We start from the raw sequence: 18,983 nt of genomic DNA, 5'->3' as shown, positions 1-18,983 counted from the left end.
AGTTCTATTGATGATTTCTTTATTGGCATCAGCAAAAGTGGTAAGCATGCATTTGTTTTTGCAAACCTAGTTGCATCTCTTACTGCATTTTCAGGTTGTAAATCACAAAACATGTTGGCATATCTCATGTGTTAATTACCAAATAATATTGTTGCACAATATCATCTGATAATTTTGATTAACAGCTACAATTATGCATAAATGCATTTTGCACATTAGGTTGGATCATATTTTCACAATTTGATCAACAAGAGAGGAAAATGAGCTTTTCAGTTATATCCAACAACCCCCCAAAAAATCTGAAAGAATTTATAAACGCTTTTTCAGGAGCATATTAATCTGACAGATATGTACTATGATTCAACTCATACAATCCTACTTGTTTTTAACAGTTCACTATAGAAGCAATTGTTTGCAGTCTCTGAATATTATTTTTCTCTCAAAAGCAACTAAATTCAACAAAATTTGGCAAACTCTTGAGCATCATTGCATTGCATAAGCAGTAATTATCAGATCAGAAAGACATTATACACAGGTCCTTAAAACCACTAACAAAAGAAAATGTACAATCGGCAGTTAGATTCAGAAATGGCAGATACACAGGTCACACAAATAGGCAAAACTATGGACACCGTTTGCCATGCAAGGAAGAAACAAACACCTCATTTTGGCCTTTACCGTACTGCAGGTGATGAGTGAGTCTGTTTTTATGTGAGTGAGGGGGGAAAGGGAGGGCCAGGTGGCTCTGCGGTTCCAAATTGTCTCTTTTCTCCCTTTTTCCTGCTTTTTGAAGATCAGGTCAACTTAAACGACGATCAAACAAACAAACCCTTTGTCAGAACAGCTCTCAACACCAGTGGACATTTGTACCTGTTTGAAATGTGACTCTACACATTCATCTGTCTATGGCTGTGACTCTGTCCAAGTCAGAGTTAAGAGACCTTCCTCTGGTCAGCTTGTGTGTACAGTAGATTGTCTGTTAGTGGCTGCTTGTCTGTTTTTCTTGCTGTGCATAATACTACGCCACTAAGCATAACACTACCACTATGCCACAACCTGTAGTACAAAAACCCAGGTATAAAGTAAGCACAGTTATAGAACTACTTCATCAATAATTGCTTATCAGTCCAGAATTAAATTTCACTTATTTATACAGGAAAAATAAATGTTACAATGCTCTTACTACCTTTCCCTGAATCACTTTTTCCTTCCCTTATACTCTCACACAGTCTCTTTTCCTTTTCCATGTTTTTTTTTCTTGTCAATGTCATTATTGAGTGTTGCAGAAATAAGAGACTACGCGAGAGACAGTTAGGCAGGAAAGGAAAAGAAAGAATTACTAATAAAAAGCCCATCAGCTAAACTGGGAAAAAGCTACTGGCTACAATACTTTGGGTCACAAATACACACACGCGCATACAACAAAAATTACCATAATCTTAATCTATCATGACTTTGTGTTAGTAAGAAGCAATGATGGCAGCAGTTGTGACAGAAGGAGTGTGTTAGTATCAATTTACAAATGTAGGACTCTCAAAAAAGGTAATATGAACAAGCTTTGGTGTGTCTGGGATAGAAAGGACTGCAAACTCTTGTTCGATCTTCCTGCACACACCCGCACCACCTTTGTCTCTCCCACCGTAGCTCCGCTCAGTGGGCCTAGCCCAACGTGTTCCTGTGTCACAAGGGTTTTCTCTCCCCCTCTTTCCCTTTCTTTCTTCCTCTTTCACTCTGCCTGCTGCGTCCTTCAATAATACATGAGGTGCAGAGACAGGAGAGAGTGAGTAAGACTTTACACCAAAACAGTGGAAGAAAGCAACAAGAAGGGAGGGAAAGGGGGACAAAGAGCAGAGACACCTATAAACACTACTGTCATGTATAAGTGCAAGATGGTTTGATGGAAGACTGTGTGAAGAGAGGGAGGAGAGGATGGATAAAAGGGGAGGAGTGGCGTTTGGATTTATTTTTTCTCTTCTCTCTCTTCCCTCTCATATCTTTCTCAAGTCCATATCCATCTCTGTTGCTCAGTAGAAGAAGTATACTGCGAATGAAGGAGAGAGGGAGAGTCATTAGTCTAATGGCTCCAGCAATGCACCATAGTCTTAAAATAAAACAGGCAGAGAACACACTGAGCTCTCCTTTTTATAGTGTTTACATGTGTGTTTTTAAAAAATAAAGAACAGATAAAATTGACATTATATAAATTATTTAGTGTAATTCGAAATCATGAATAATTGACAAATCAGACACAGGCAGATGTGGGCTTCTTAAAGCAGAAATACAAATATTATGTTGGTGCTGTCTTACACCTGCCACAAAATCAGAAGAACCATCTTTGTATCATATATTCCTGTAAAATTAACAGCATCAACACTAATGTATACTGACATATCAGAGCTATTTACAATGTCCTTTTCTCTGCTGCTAAGAGAAAAGCCATAGCAAACGCTTAATAATAATCTACTTTTTAAAATAAGCTTATCTGTTGAAAAAAACAACTTATCTGTCAGTTATCAGTAAACCAGACAATCTTTATATTAGGATGGAGATGAATCTATCTACTTACAGAATATTATTCCAACCACAATGACTCCAATGATGCCCATCATGATCATCATCTGTAAAGAGAAAACTTTTACTATAATGGTTCGTCCTCGACTTTAAGCTACAATGTGTTTATGCATTAAGTTCAATACATAAAAACAGAAAAGAAAAGATCTGAGTATCATTTGTTGTACTGAGGTTATTCAATCTCTGTAGTATTTCCGAATCAGTAGTGAAAACTCTACAATAACATTTCCCATTTTCCTCAGAGCATCTGTTCAGGCCTCCACAGCAGCTCATTAGCAGATTAGTGTGTGGAGAGCAAGATGACGGCATTTCCAGAACAGACACTGCGTGTTTGCCTCAGCGCACCTCAGCTCGAGCGGTTGATCAGTGCATTAAATTAAAAGCACTATGGATTTGATACACAATTCAAATTGTCACTATCACTGTGAACTGCACCACACACTAACAGGCATATTGTTAATTCAGACTTGCATTGCATTATGAGTTTATTTCAGTGAAAACAATCTGGTTAATGGACCCAGATTAATATGCCCACCTTGCAGTTCTTCCACCAGTACTTGTTCTTTAGCTTGGCTGCACAGCTTTCAAACTGGGAGGCTCCGGCTTGGAGAGCGTCCGCTCTGTCATCCAGCTCTGAAAGCTTCTGGTCCCTTTCCAAAACCTTGTCCACATTCACCCTCATGATATCCACCACCTAGCTCACAAAAAGCGAGGATGAGAAAGCATTTGGCATTGTTGAGGAGGAGAGATGAAGCACGACATGCATAGCTAAAGAAGGGGACGGAGGGGTTTCTAAAGGTATATATAACAAATGAAAATAGAAAAGCAGTCACATCCTATTTGTTATATAATAAGAAGACCAGACTTTTTTTTTTTTTTACCAGAAAAAGCAACAACACAGCATTTTTAGATGCTAGCTTGTCCCTGGACAGGAATAAGCAAAGTGCGCAGATGTCCAAATACTGCATTACTCAAATACTGACGAGTGTTTCTATTCCAGCTGCGTTAATACTCTTGACGCACTGCAAGTAAAATCAAATTCTGGGCCAATGTCTTAGTCTGGCCCGCTCTACCTCACCTCCTCAACTTGGGCCTGTGTCTGCTGTAGCCTGCGGTTGCTGGAGGTATTGGGTGGGGCGGGAGGTCCACCGGCTGGAGCTCCATCTGCACCGGGGGCTCCTGGAGCACCGGGGGCTCCACCTGGAGCAGCAGCATCTGGGGCAGACCTGAGAAGAAGCAGGAGGAAGAGGAGCAAAGGAGAACCTTTGATATTCTGATAACTGATCCTTATTTACAACATGAAGAGAGTACTTCACTTTATACTGAAAAGGGGGGAAAAAAGGCTTTGTATAAGCTTTTTTAATTGGAGGAGTAAATTAAGTTCATTCACCAGATACAGAGGAATAATTAGGCCAGAGTGGAGAAATCACACATGCCGAAGAAGAAAAAAATGCATATGTACAAAAAAGTGGTGAGGAATGCAGAAACTAGAATGTGAAGGGGCAGAAAAGAGGAAGGAAATGAGCAAAGAATGAGTGCAGAATAGGACGAGACTAAGAAAATGGTATGCGAAGAAAGAAAATAAGAGAAAAGAAGAGGCATGGGGAGAAATGTAAGAAAAAGAATGATGGGAGAGAGGATGCTGGTGAGAAAAAAGGGGGAGGGGGTGTTCTTGTGATGGATTACAGAGAGTTGGGTGGTACTGAGAAGAAAAGCTAAAGCTGGAGAGAGAGAGAGAGAGAGAGAGTTTAAAATGAGGAGCTCAAGCTGAAGGAGAGGAGTGAAGGGAAGAAAGGGTTAATCCAGCAGGAGGGGGAGAGGGAATGGGTGCAGAAGGTTTAAAACTGAGCAAACAAGCTGATCATGGGGAGAAGCCACTGACTCAGCCTCCTGGACAGTTTAACACAAAATACAGTCCAGGTAATTCAGCATTAGGTCTTAATGAAAAAGGATGAACAATCGGTCATTTGACATTCATGTTTCACTCGCAGATGATGACTCCAAAGTCCCTAAAACCCTCTGATCCACAATGTGTTTTGTAATAAACTATTTTTAACTATCTATGATGTAAAATCATCTTTAAAAGCTCGATTTAATTCTACATGAAGCCTTAGAGTAACAGCAGTCAACCCTTGAATACATAATTTAGTGATGCTGTGTCGGAAAATTTTACTTGCGTCAGCAAAATCCATCAAGCTTAAATAAATCAGTTCAGTTCTCGACCCCCGCATGAAAAAAAACCCCACATATTAATTTAAATACATATTTATCCAAAGCATTTCAATAGATATTTTAAATGATGTTGTTGTGAAAAGAGTGCAGTAAAAAAAACCGCATTAATACTCACATCTTCTATGCAGCTGTTTGAACTGACTCACGGGCAGCGGAGGAGGGGAGACGGGCTGAGAGGCAGGAGAGGGAGGGTCTGAAGTACAGCACTAAAGAAAAAACAACAGCAGGATCACACACAGAAAGAGACGAGAATGTATAGGTCCAAACCAAAGTCCAAATTTTCAATTAGCAAAGTGATTAAAGTGCCGCGCTAACAGTAAACTGAGGCGGAGGGTCTTGGCGCAGTGGAGCCGATCTTCTAGCGATGCATTTATACTGCAAGTCGTCAGCAAAGTACCGCAATACCGAGACACGTAGTAGGGGGGTCGGGTGATAATTCACTGTGTGACGGGACCGGAGAGCTGGACGTGAAGAGAGAAGAGAGAGCAGCCTTAAGAGCAAAGTACTTCTTGATTATAATCCATTCAGGAGAAATCCACGCATGTTTAGATTCCTGCGGGTCTGCGTCCAGCTGCTCCAAGTGATGCTGCTCCTGGATGCTGAGGCGCAGCGCTGATTGGCTGGCTGGCTGAGTTGCCTCTTCTTAAAAAAAAAAAAAAAGCTACTGGCAAATGCGTGCAATTTCAAAAATTGAAGGGGAAAAAGTCCAGTCATGAAAATTCTGTTGTCTCTGTTTGATTTCTGTCTCCACCTCTCTCTCTCTTCTCTCTCTCTCTCTCTCTCTCTCTCTCTCTCTCTCTCTCTCTCTCTCTCTCTGTGCAGACTGACGTGCGTCTTGCGTGAAGTGCGGTAGTTCCGTCCGTGAAAGTGTTATGGCACTGTAGGCTGCTGCAATAATGCGTCTCTCTCCCTGCCTTCTCCACTTGGACTCGTAACGACAGTGCGGTACCCCTCCCCCCCCTCCTCCTCCTCCTCCTCCTCCTCTCTCTTGCTCCCCTCACACTTTGCAGTACTGCAGCTCTGTGTCGGATAGGGCGGCAGGACGACACTGCGGTACAGTGGATGCCTACAGAGTGTTGACTCGACTGTTTCCTCCTGGCCTGGGATTCTCCCAATTCCCTCCTCCACCTGCTCTTGCATCACATTTTTGCCTTTGCAATACCTCCTGTTTAATTTCTAGGAGGGTCTTCTTCCATTTTGATTTTTTTTACTCTGTGGGTGTTTAAGGAGAGGAATTAACGTGGAAAACATTAAAAATGTGATGCTTTTCAGTTGTGGAGGGGAAAACATGACACTATATTGCCAAAAGTATGTGGACACCCACTTTATTTTGTTGTATTGTGCTTTGGGTTTGGTACCTTATTTTCCAATTAGAAAATCTTAATGCTACATACAATTTTAGATCAGTGGCTCCCAACCTTTTTGGTTTGTAACCCTTTAAATTGAAGCAATATCCACTCACAGTGCTTTGTCACAGTTTGTTTTAGTTGCAAGTAGAGTGATGTTCTTCTCTTAGATCTGTCTTATTTGAATAATGGTTACATAAAATAATAAATAAGATACAACACGTCCACGATAATACCGTGAAAACTGGGTGCTGGATCCTTAAAGTAGTTGATAAATAATAATAATGGTTATATACCTGAAGAGGTATAACTATCCTGTATTTCACATTTTTAAAAAGCAAATCTAAGGGGGAAAAAAATTCATTTAGCAGATAGATTTTTTTCCCTTTCTTTTTATCATTTCATCACCTCTCAGATTAATCTTGCAGGGTGGGAACCGCTCTTTCAGGCAATGGTACAGGCCTTTTTCTTTTTGGTGATGTCCATAAAGAGATTGTTTCCCAGTTTGGTGTGTAAGAAGTTGACTGGCCTGCCAACAGCCTTGTGGAAGGCCTTCCCAGCAGAGTGGAGGCCGTTTCTATAGACCTGCAACGATTAGTTGATCGGCAGAATCGAATAAATCAACAAATATACTGATAATCGAATCATAAGTAATTTTTTAAGAAAAAATATCAGGTTCCAGCTTCTCAAATATGAAGATTTGCTGCTTTTTTCTGTCATATATAATTGTACAATAAATATATTTGAGATATGGAGCATTACTCAGACAAAACAAGATATCTGAAGATGTCACTTTGGGCTGACAATTTTATAGACTAAATGAGTAATTGAGAAAATTATCAATTACTTTTTACTGAAAATAGGCCTAATCATTGGTTCCAGCAGCATATTAATGCCTGTTAGAGTCAGAGCTGTAAATCAGCTGTTATCATCTTCTTGCAGATATATCAGTGTGTGTCTGCCGATTAGTAACAAGAAACTGCAGTAAAGAAATGCCAAACCAAGGTTTGTGGTCATTTAGACATTACAATTTTTTTTTTTTTTTAAAGTTAATCTTAGGGCTCCAAATCAAGATTGTTTTTAAAAATTTACTATCAGCCAGAATATTGATATCAATATCGGCCTCAAAAAATCCATTATCGGTCAGCTTATAATGGCTTTGAAATTATACAACATTCATTCACTCATACAATAATCACATACTTTTGCTGATATAATGTATGACTTCATACAGGAAAAAATATGAATGAACAAAGTAATGCCTTTTAAATGGTGTCAACGACTTTAAGAACAAAGTCAAGCATTAACACAATTCATTCTTGCACAACACATTAGCAAAATCACCCTTTATTCATTATTTTAAATGGCTCCTCTCATACTGAGCTCCATCTCTGACCTTTGATCTCCCAGTGGGTCGCTCTCTATTCTGACATTCTCTGGCAAGATCATCAAAGCATTTGATCAGAACAAAGAAGTCCAGCTCTTTGCTGTATGAGATCTAAGGAACCAAAGACGGCATCTTTTCCAGTCAAGTCTTAAAATGTATTTTCAGGCTTTTATATCATTTTGTTTGTGTTGATCAGGAAAATCAGTTGTTAATGGGGTCAAAAACAATCAATAAAAGAAGGTACATGATGTATGCTACTTCTTAACACATAAACCACTTCTCTTTTTTCATATAACTTACAAAAAAGGCAATATACAGAGTGACAGCATGAAATCACATCACTAGACTCCAACAGTCCTTATTGGCTGGTCTGATGTATTTGCCAGTGCGGTTTGGTCGACGATGTTAGCGGTGTTTGCCGGTGCGGTTGAAGCGTCTGTAGAGGAAGCGGATCCTCTTCTCCAAGTTGTGTCTGTCCAGAGTCATCATTCTGTCTCCCACCATCTTCTTCTTCCTGATTAGACGCTGCAGTTCATTACCTTTGAAAGCCTTCAGCCAGCAGGGGGCCACAATGAGGTCTTTGGGATGAGCTTTGAAATCCCCTGTAGACACAAAGCGAGGAGATCAGTTTCTGCACCGAATATGTGCCAGAAAGACAAGAGAAAAGCGAGCAAACGTGTATTAAATGTCATAAACTCAGCAAAGCATCATCTGATCCAGAAAGTGGTCTTGAATTTATTTAGAACTAGTAAATTTTTAGGATATTTTTCCTCATTCGAATTGAGGGTCTAATGACAGAGGACGCTGTATTGCTGTACAGTCTGTGTTGCCCCGAGGCAATTTTGTGAAATTGGGCTAACCAAATATTAAATTATTGACTTGACTCTTCAAACTGCATCCTGCAAATTTATTCTGCAGTTTTATTCGTGTTACGCTAACCGATTCTCAACTCAGGCCATTTCTATAAAACCTTAGTCTAGTAACTCAGATTATGACATTATTCAGGACTTTTGTTCCTTCTGTCACCAACAAGAAAACTTAATAAGTTAACTAATCAAGGGAAAAATTTGAATTCATAGTTGCATAGAACATATGGTTTTATTAGACAGCAAACCAAAAACTGTCTTCATTCAACCCAATCGATATTAAAATTAAACAGTTAAACACTTACCTAAGATTCCTATGTTATCATAAACTCCATACATGCTCCTCTTCTCAGTCCACCTGTCCACTTTTTTCAGCTGTGGGATGGCATGCATCCTGATCTGGCAGCATGTACCTGAAGACAACATGTTGTTTCAAGTCAGTATTGAGTATCCCTTGAACATATAATATATTTATTATATAAGACCCTAAAAACATGCTGCTAAGATGTGGAGGAAGCTGCAAATAAGTTCAGATAGAAACAAGCTTTTGACAGTGTACAACACGTTTTATGTGTACATGATAGTGGTGCAACGGATCGTAGTTGAGCCGTGATCCGTATGTATCGCCCCCCCCCCACGGTTCGGCACGTATGTGAACCGTGGATTAATTGCAAAATTGAATGTCTCATTCATGACAACTTCAACAAATTGCTGTAAGTGCAAGTCATGGACAGACAACATGTCGCTAACAGGGATTTTAAAGAGCGATGACCAAACCAGCATTTAACAGGTCCGTAGTGACATCTGCAGGTATGTTTACACGATGTTTAATGTGCCGCAGCTGAGCAGGTAATTAGCCTTCTACCTGCTAACTGACATTAGCGGTGAATGTTAGTTTTGTGGCTCGTTCAACAAACTAAGCTGCAGGACAAGTCGTGTGTTCATGTTTGTAAGTTATCAAGTTGTGATGATGTGGACACAGGATGTTGTTTCATTCATTACCATGTTTAAAAGAGGAAAGTATCATGCTTCATATTGCAATTTAATTTAACAATTGAGCTTTGAATATTTTATATATTTTAAGATTTTATTTAAACATTGGACATCTTGAATGTTGTTTTCATTTAAGACCATGGGCAAAAGATCCTTGCTGTAAGTGTTTTACAGAATATATGGAAAGCAAAGTTTTATTTGATTGATTGATTGATTGATTTAAAAATCAATTTATCATTTGGAGTCATTTTTGGTTCTTTTGGAGTCCAAATTCTCTGGTTCCAGCTTTTTAAATGAACACATTTTCTGTTTTTAAGTCGTCTACAACGATAAACAGAATATATTTGAGTTGTGGACAAATCAAGACATTTGAGGTTGTCATCTTGGACTTTAGGAAATAGTGATCAAAATGTTTCACCAATTTAAGACATTTTATGGACCAAACAACTAGTTGAATAATCGAGAAGATAATCGACAGATTAATCGATAATGATAATAATCGTTATAGTCTTATTATATGTCATCATATCTCAATCCTGTGGTGAAAGTGCATCATCAACATGAAAAACAAAAGCATGCAAACTAGACATAAAAGGGATATTGCTGCTGGAGTTCAGACAGTAAAGTCTTTGAATTAGTCCCTGAAACCAGTGCCACCAGTACTCACCAGTAGAAATGGTCCTGACAGTGTGCAGCAGAGTCCCAGCAGACCGACAGAAGGAGGCTCCAGCTCCCAGTAAACCTCCCAGTACAGACATGTCCGGAATTTACTAAGATAAAACACGGACTTATTACTTCAGATGAAAGATATTCAGTATAAACTAAACTGGGTTGTTAATCTGTGGGTTGTTTTATTGCTTCCATCACACAATTCAGTTGCTTCTTGCTGTCTCAAAGATCTTTCATTGACCCTTAGCTTTAGCTTTAGCTTTAGCTAGCACGTTACATCAAAGTCAGTATTGTGAATATTACCTGTTTCCACGTCTAAAAGCGGTCTGGTGCCAGTTGAGTCCTTTGTTATTATCACAACGATTGGTTAATTAAAGCCTCGGGTGGGTATGTTTCATTTAAAAATATGTGTTATTGACGCCTCAACATGCTCCCTGTGACCGCTTCCATCTTACTCTGTATCCCATAATGCAAAGCGCCGGTACCGTATTCTCGTTAGAGCAGCGCAAAAACAATTGTTTGCATCTTTTCATGACATTTTTCACCCAGTAGAGGGAGGTGGCGGAGGACCAAATAAATCAAATGAATGGAAATGTACCATGGGTCATCTTTTTTTGTAAAGTTAAAATAGCCAAACATATTAATTCATTCAGACAACTCTATGGCCCAAAATATGTCTACTTCACTGACAGAGGCCAGATCTTTGTATTTAGCATATGAAAGGCTGGATTACCAACGGGTAATTTCCAGGCTCCCAGGGGCCCACAAAAGCCCAGGTTTACTCCATATCATTTGGGTACATAATCTGATAAATCGCACATTTCCACCATAGAACCACATCTTTATTCCCTGGTGCCCAATTTAACATATTCGGATGACTCGCTCTGTCTGACTAACATCCAAAAACCCACAGATGTTGAGATTACTATCATGGGAAACAAGCAAATATTCACCTTTGAGAAGCTGGTGCCAGTAAATTTGTTGGCATTGTTGAGTTGGAATTTTTCTTAAGAAATAATTAAACGATCAATCCACTATCAAAACTGTTGCATTTTCTGACAGTCGTCTAATCGTTAATCATCTAATTTCTGTTCTAGAGTAATACTATATATAGTGGGGATCAATGTAAGTTTAAATGGCCACTACACCGATTATACACAACAAGATCAGTTTGCTTGTCAAGAGGAGCGCTACTCAACCTGTGAAAACATTTGTATAATGTCCTCTGTGATTCTGGAGGGACCTTTCTGATGTTTTTTAAAAAAAATAATATGATGACATGGGGGTCTGGGACTGGGATAGGTTTGAGTTACATCATGGGGAATGTAGGATCCAGTGTTTTTGGAGCTTGACGCATACTAGAGACTAAAATCTATCTCCTGTCGCTTCAATCAAGGTAAACCACAAGCTAGGTGGAACAATAAATTGCAAATTCTAGGTTATGTTTCAGTAATGGTTTGCACATGTACAATATCATCCCTTATGTATTACTTATGTGTAGAAGCAAATCCACTCAATAAATGCATTACATAGAAGTCTCAGGAGTCCAAGTTTGGATTAGGTCATTTACATCCAATTGCAGTTTTTTTCACTAAGAGTGTAAAAGGTTGAAAGGTGAGTAAACCACAATAAAATGTACGTAAAGCTTAAACAATCAATTATTCAGTTAATCCATCTTCAGAAAGTTTATCTGAACTATTTATAAGTTTATAAGTAAAAACTGAACGTCCCTCTATTCTGAATTTGAGTTAATGCCTTCTAGACGACGTTATAGGACACCTGTGGTTGAACAAAAAAGATACATAAAGGATCCTTTGTCCCAAATGAATTAATTTAATGAACAAACAGCACAAGAATATCCCCATGTTGGAGGAATCCATTAACATTTTAAACTGTGTAACAGATTCACACAAAATATATTGCTGTACTGTTGATGTTTGACCTTATGACCTTGTGTCTTCATTATTTTTTCTTAATTTTTATTATGCTGTTGTTCTCAATGGTGAAACAAAGACAAATTTCCTGCTGCAGTGGGATAGAAGTGGATAGTTTATTGACCAGGTTAATTGAGAAAGTAATTGGCAGATTAATCTGTAATGAAAATGATCATCAGTTGTAGCCATAAGCTAATACTAAAAAACTTTTTTCCCCATCTAACCTAGTTGTAATGTATTTCAGAGAAGGGCTGACATTTTGCTGATCAGTTTTAGATCAGCTGCTAAACCTCTTGTTGGAATGAAAACATGAAAACCTGCAGACATCCAGGTTATTTACTCTTTTTCTTTTTTTTCTTTCTCTTTCTCTCTTTCTCTCTCTCTCTCTCTCTCTCTCTCTCTCTCTCTCTCTCTCTCTCACACATACATACACACACACACACACACACACACACACACACACACACACACACACACACACGTAGAGACACACCACACTCTGATACTACTTTCAGTCTTACTGTTCAAAAGCACTGGATGGAATATTTTGTCATTTTCAAAGAAACAAGTGCAGTTAAACTTGTCTATATTTCATTCTTGGTAAGACGTCAGAGTGGAAATTTAAACCAGACAAAACATTATTAAACATTAGATAGGTTCCATTGAGCTTTTACACTGCAACAGGCTGTGCAGAGAAACACTGTTACTGTAAGTGAGCAGTGTGTGTCTGAAGCCTAAATTTGCTGCAAGAAATGTTTGACTTTTAACTTTATTTTTATATGTGCAAAATACTTTGGATCCACAATGAACATATATAATAAAGATCTGTTTGTACGTGCACGGAAAGATTAGGATGCATTATTTTTCACCATAAAGAAACAAACATGAATCATTCGCTTAGTCTTTGCATCACAGATAGAGTTAGGTTCCAGTCATGACTCCCAACCTCATAGCGCTCAATAAAAAGCTGACATGACAAAATTATACATTTTCTCAGCAGAGCAGCTTTTTTTTTTTTATCTGTGCTCTGCTTCCTCTGCCAGTAACACATAAGTGGAACATTACATATCATCACTTACACATACAGTTTACAGTACCATGATATAATCGCATCACTAAAGTTAAACCACAGTAAACAGTGTTTACAATAATTCAGATAATTGTATTGCTTGGTAAAGTTAAATGCCGATTCCAGATTAGAGAAGAAAAGCTGTGACTAAGAGAAGCAGAGATAACACAGCAAGAGCTTGACGCAGGAACAAACTACTCAGTTCCTCAACTTCTACTGAAGAAATCTGATTTGACTATTTTCCAAGCTCATCCTTATTAACATAATCTTCACCTGCCTTCCTACAAGCTCAAAGCTCAATTGTTTCCACATGAGGGGCATTTTCCTTCACAGTGCTCTCACCCAATATTCAGATGCAGTGGGGGTGACTAAACATCAGCTCTAGGAAAGATGACCCCACACTGAGTGACACACACATGCTCCCAACACTTAATGAGCTTCACAGCAACACAAGATGTGAGAGTCTTTACACTGTGGCCTTTTTGACAAACTGTATCTGGAAGTTTATTTCACTGATTTAAATTTGAAGGCTGTGGCAGCTTTTGATGTGAGTAGGAAGTTCGGGGTGAATGAGGTGACAAGATGAAAAGACTTTAAACTTACAGTATCACTCAGCCAGCAGCAGACACATGGCTGGTAGCCTCTACCAGGGAAAATGTCTCCACAAGATAAAGAAAAACAGCTCTGTGGTTTCACCCACACGTTCTCATGTGTCTATCTATCTATCTATCTATCTATCTATCTATCTATCTATCTATCTATCTATCTATCTATCTATCTATCTATCTATCTATCTATCTATCTATCTATCTATCTATCTATCTATCTATCTATCTATCTATCTATCTATCTATCTATCTATCTAATCTTTTTATCTATCCTGAATTTTCTCTCTAGAAAAATGTTAAATCTAAGAACTTTTTTCTCTCTGCCATGAGCAAATATTTGCCTCAAATGAGAGTCTTATAATGTTTTACCAAAAACCCAAATCTTTGTCTTCAAGGACAACACCCTTAATTAGTGCTTCATTACAAGCAGGTGTGCTGAAAAGATCAACTAGAAAAAAGTAGCATGTCACACATCACAAAAGAGGTAGATAACCAGAGACTAAATGGAAATTAAAAACATACTCATGCATACAGTATTCTGGCTCAAAATGCCCTCTAAAGTGTCCCCACAGTATGATAAAATGCCCTCTAAGTTGTCCGCACAAAGGAGAAAGAACACCAAAGTTCTGTAATGACTGTCTAGTTATGGGTAAATCAAATGAAAAGCCCATAAAAGGCCTCTATATGTGACAATCTTGAATGAAGTGCCATCATGGTTCCCTTTCAGTGGAAGAATTTGTGAAAAACCCCCTTTGTAAGAACCCCCAAAAATGAGAAAACATGATGTGCCCTTTAAATGAAGATGATGTAATACAGTGTGCTATGATGCTGTTGTCATGCTGTGAGCTGGAGGCTCTGTATGGGTGACCTTCTAGTGATCAAAAAAAAAAAAAAAAAAAGGAAAAAGTGCAATTTAGGGTTCCCTTAAGTCTTACATACTGAAGTAGAGAATTGGGTGCCCTCTCAATTAAAAAAAGTGCCGTGTTGGTCCCCTATGCCCTCATATGGATGAATGAATTGAACCCTTGAGTCTTTGACCTTGTGTAAGTCTAGTAGATACTGTATATTCCACTTCTTGCATCGGCCTAGCAAGGTGCTTTACTGAAATTGCATGAATGAGTATTGAGAATTTAACTTTTTACAAAACTAAAATCAGACATCAAAAGTAAACAACTAGTTATAACAGTAAGGTAAGTTATGTCAATTTATATTGAAAACACATAGACAGAGCTCAGCTTGCTTCAGCTGTCTAATTAGATAAAGTTCAGTAAAAATGAAAAGACATGTCTCTATTAACTTCTGCTTATATGAATGTAAATTATAATCGCGTTACACTCAACTTCTAATCTCTAAATGCTAAAACAATAATAAACAAGTGTTTGACTGACAGCGTAGACCCATTTCTACTGTGGAAGCGGCGCTATAAGAACTGACGAAAAGGAACATAAAGAAAGCGAGAATGGAGATGATGATTCACTTTCATGAATATCCATGAGAACAAAATAACTGAATTACTAAATGTCCTCTTTCTCATACTGGTGATGATAGTGAGAACTGAGTTAACCAGCAGTTGTGAATGCAACTGACTGGCAGTGACGAAGGAATGACGGGTGGTTTGGCGTTACAGTTTTGCCATCTCAGTTTCAAAGCAACAACTAGGGCTTCCGTAAATGACACTGAACTGATTTGTAAACAAGTAATATTCACTGAAGTGTGTGGGAATAATTTTAATATAGTTTACTGCTATTTTGGCACAAAATCATTTCTGAACAGAGGCTTCACTTCAAGCCCCAATAATGTATTTCAGTAGACACCAGCATTCATGGTCCCATACAAGATATTTTATCCAGCCATGTATATTTTGGCTTGCAAATTGTATAATGTTACATATTTTAACATATTTGATGTGAAGAGGGAAACAGAATGTATAAGAGAGAATCCGGGGGAGGAAGTGGGTCCCCTTGTTTACATCTCTGTCTTACAGTTTCCAGGCTGACAAAGACAAACCGCATCAAAGCCTGTCTTGTAGCTGAAGTCACATGATCAGCAGAGGAACTACCAAACACTCCACCCTCCGCCTCTGTGAACACCCACGGGCCCATATATACCTCATCAGCCCCATCTCACAAAAACACATCAGAGAACACATCAAGCAAAGAGAAAGAAAGATTTTACAGGGTGGAAAAAGAGCCCTTTCTAGATAAATTGAAACAGTAGCCAAAACCAACAAAAATGCTTCTGACGTATTTCATCTTTGGGCTGATTACCTTTCTTATGACAGGTAAATTAACACAAAATCTTTATTTTTTTTTTTAATCTCTTGGCATTGAAATGTATATTACTGTTGATGCCTAGATATTTTACAAGCTATGGTTACATACTTTCTTTCTGAAATGATTTTTTTGTGTGTGTTTCTTCTTTAGGAGCTCAATGTGAGGTAACCGAGGTGCTTGTTGAAGCAGGCTCTCAGGCTATTCTACCCTGTAAAAGCGACTCTTCATCCCCCTTTCCCCCTGCCATCGTCTGGAGTCAAGCCAACAAAGGGTAAGACACTTTTTTATTCTCCTCCTCACTTGTCCATGTCCTTTTCCCTCTCTGCTCTATCTCTCTGTCTCCCATGTTTCCCCATCTATCCCATTCCTTAACTTCAAAATAAACACCTTCCTTCCATTCACAGCACTGTTTGGAGGAGGCAAAAGAGTGGCCTGCACTACTGGGGCGCCATTTGGTCCCACCGCGTACGATGCCCCCACTCCCAGTTCGAAAGAGGCGATTACAGCCTGCAAATCAACAATGTGAGAGAGGCGGATGGAGGCATTTACACCTGCCAAGTGCAACACAGAGACCACCTTTTTGAAAATGTGGTCATGCTTAGAGTCATCAAAGGTAAGAAACAACTTATACACAGCCTTACAATCCCAGAAGATTTAATGTCTATAGTGGGTTTGTTCACTGCACTGTAGCAACTTAATTTGCTAAATCAGTGGACACGATTCAACGTAATAGGATATTGATTGAGTGTTGATCAAGCATGTAAAGACTCATAGTAATTTGATCAAATTTGGATGATGTGCTGGTGTTAGACTTGTACTATTCAGTTTATATTGAGATTTAATGTTTGACCGGGTAGAAATTTCTTCAAATAAATGTCCTGATTGAGAATATTTTGGTTTCAAATAAAAGCAGATTTTAACAATTGATAAAGAATTTAAAAAAATGTTGTACAAACATATCTATGAACTGTGGGTCTATTGAATGTCAGTAATCTCATCCTCGCCTTCATCCTCCACAGTATCGGTCTCCCCAGCGGTTCCCACTACAGGGAACGATGTTACAATCACCTGTAATGTGACTCCTGGGCCTTCGGAAGACAGCGTGCAGTGGAAATTGAACAATAGCCCATTTGTGTCTCAGACTCGCATCACCTCACAAAGAGTAGTCATCCCTAAAAATGTTGTGAAGGAAAAGGCAACTATGAAACTGACAGGAAACTGGACTTGTGTTGTGTACTCTAAGGGCAAAGAGGGGCGAGCTTCAGCATCTCTGTCTGTTAAAGGTGAGATATTCAGAAAAGGAAATTTAGAAGGTTGAATTGTTGTAAGATGTGGAGCTTTTGGTTTAAATATGTATCTTAAACTCTCTTCTTTCTCTCACAGGAATCATCCAACCACCCAAAGACAACAAAAAGGTGTATGCTGCCATGGGGTCTGCAGTCACACTCCCCTGTGTGTTCAGCCATGGTTTAAAAGCCTCAGAACCACTCTGGGAGAAACTGAAAGCCAGCTATCTTTTTAATCCTGCCCCCGACCACCTTCCTCCCTCCTTCTCCCAATCCTTCCTGTCCTCTCAGGTGCCCTGGGACAGGTCTGCCAGTGTGGAAGAGGTTGGGTTTGGGGATGAGGGCAAATACAGATGCTCTGGGACCATCGGAGAACAAAGACTGACTCGATATATGCAGCTCGTTGTTGCCAAAAGTAAGCTCATGATGTTTCAGTTTATGTTTGTGTGAAAATCAAATTTTTATTTTTTGCCATAAACATTTAATTACATTTTCTTTTTTTCTATCAGTTGACAGCACAACCCCATCAAAGAAAAAAGCCTCAATGACGCTGACCTGCCAACTGACCGACGAAAGCGAAGTCACCGAGTATGAGTGGGTTCATGTGACCTATGACCTCAATGGCACCCAGTCAGTTGAGTCCATCCAGAATGGAAAGACTCTTAGCATCGGCAAGGTGTCAGATGAGAACTGGGGCGAATGGGCATGTCGTTTCTATGGGAAAGAAGGCATTTTGGGAAACGTAACATACAACGTTCAAATGATGAGTAAGTTCTCTCCTATTTTTTCTATTAATGCTGTGTGATAATGTCACAAATTAACGCTGTCAAAATATACCATCATATCGACAGCAAAAACACTCAGGGATACATGTACATGCAAAATAAGCCTTCGTCTGACTTTTTTTGTGGTCTTTTTGTGGTCGTCTGGTTTTTTGCCACAGGTGGTTTGAGTGGAAAAAAATCAACAGGTCTCTCACACAACACCACAGCAGTGGTCGGTCTCAGCATCCTGCTCGTTGTTCTGCTGCTGATTCTGGCTCAGATGTACAAAAACCACCAAAGGGTAAGAATCTGTAGTTCACAGCACCGCAAATATTACCATTGTTCAAAAACTAAGACTCAGATTTTTTGGGGGGAAAAGAAGAAAAAGAAAAAACTGTTTTATGGGATTATTTCAGTTTCTAAATTTCTTACTAATATTTTTTTTTCCATGCAAGATGTAAAATCTTGAAATGAGGGAGATTATTGTCTTTGTTTCAAGATAAGTCACTTGATTCTAAAGAACGCTTTGCATGAGTTTCATCTGAAAGAAATGACCAAATCTAATTAACTGATTTCTCATGTTACATGGAAGATCGGTATTAAAAATAAGAATAAAGAAATTAATACAAAAATGAAAATTGAGCGACATATATGTGTAAATTAATTCATCATTTACTGTGTCGCTCATTTTAATAACTTTTCGGTTTTTTTATCCACAGAGGAAAAGGATCTTTCAGTACCCTGCGCTGGAGACGATTGTTCACACCATCTCCAATGAGCGTGAGGAGAGAGAGAGGAGCCACGTGAAAGAGTAAAGACATGTTAAAGAAAAGGCATTGCAAGAAAGTATTCACTGTCCCAAGTGAGATGTGTTTTCTTCAAGCCTGCAATAAGTTGGGAGTTGTTTTGCACAGGTTTTTATAAATACAGTATATTCAGAGCAGACGTTGTAGCAGTCCTGTTGTTGTTTCAAGAATTTAAAATG

The 18,983-nt window shown here is 38.8% G+C and overlaps 3 protein-coding genes across 3 annotated transcripts; 1 reads left to right on the top strand and 2 right to left on the bottom strand.

The window, feature by feature from the left end:
* Positions 1-2: 2 nt before the first annotated feature.
* vamp1b (vesicle associated membrane protein 1b) lies at positions 3-5,733 on the bottom strand. The gene is made up of 6 exons (XM_044360243.1): positions 5,119-5,733; positions 4,919-5,009; positions 3,650-3,797; positions 3,107-3,265; positions 2,567-2,618; positions 3-2,041 (listed from the first exon to the last, which is right to left on the bottom strand). Coding segments are annotated over exons 2-6 (378 nt in total). The 5' UTR covers positions 4,921-5,009; positions 5,119-5,733; the 3' UTR covers positions 3-2,024.
* Positions 5,734-7,480: 1,747 nt separating this feature from the next.
* mrpl51 (mitochondrial ribosomal protein L51) lies at positions 7,481-10,556 on the bottom strand. Its single transcript, XM_044360241.1, has 4 exons — positions 10,368-10,556; positions 10,063-10,165; positions 8,708-8,815; positions 7,481-8,138 (listed from the first exon to the last, which is right to left on the bottom strand). The coding sequence occupies exons 2-4, from the start codon at positions 10,151-10,153 to the stop codon at positions 7,942-7,944; spliced, it is 396 nt and encodes a 131-aa protein (XP_044216176.1). The 5' UTR covers positions 10,154-10,165; positions 10,368-10,556; the 3' UTR covers positions 7,481-7,941.
* A 5,108-nt stretch (positions 10,557-15,664) lies between these two features.
* Positions 15,665-18,816, top strand: LOC122988031 (lymphocyte activation gene 3 protein-like). Its single transcript, XM_044360155.1, has 8 exons — positions 15,665-15,956; positions 16,099-16,219; positions 16,353-16,561; positions 16,968-17,231; positions 17,332-17,649; positions 17,744-18,001; positions 18,178-18,299; positions 18,718-18,816. The coding sequence occupies exons 1-8, from the start codon at positions 15,908-15,910 to the stop codon at positions 18,811-18,813; spliced, it is 1,437 nt and encodes a 478-aa protein (XP_044216090.1). The 5' UTR covers positions 15,665-15,907; the 3' UTR covers positions 18,814-18,816.
* The last annotated feature ends 167 nt before the right edge of the window (positions 18,817-18,983 follow it).

This window comes from Thunnus albacares, chromosome 8, assembly GCF_914725855.1.
Source record: "Thunnus albacares chromosome 8, fThuAlb1.1, whole genome shotgun sequence".
NCBI lineage: Eukaryota > Metazoa > Chordata > Actinopteri > Scombriformes > Scombridae > Thunnus > Thunnus albacares.
The sequence above is the reverse complement of the archived record's forward strand: the minus strand, read 5'-3'. Positions and strand labels throughout refer to the sequence as shown.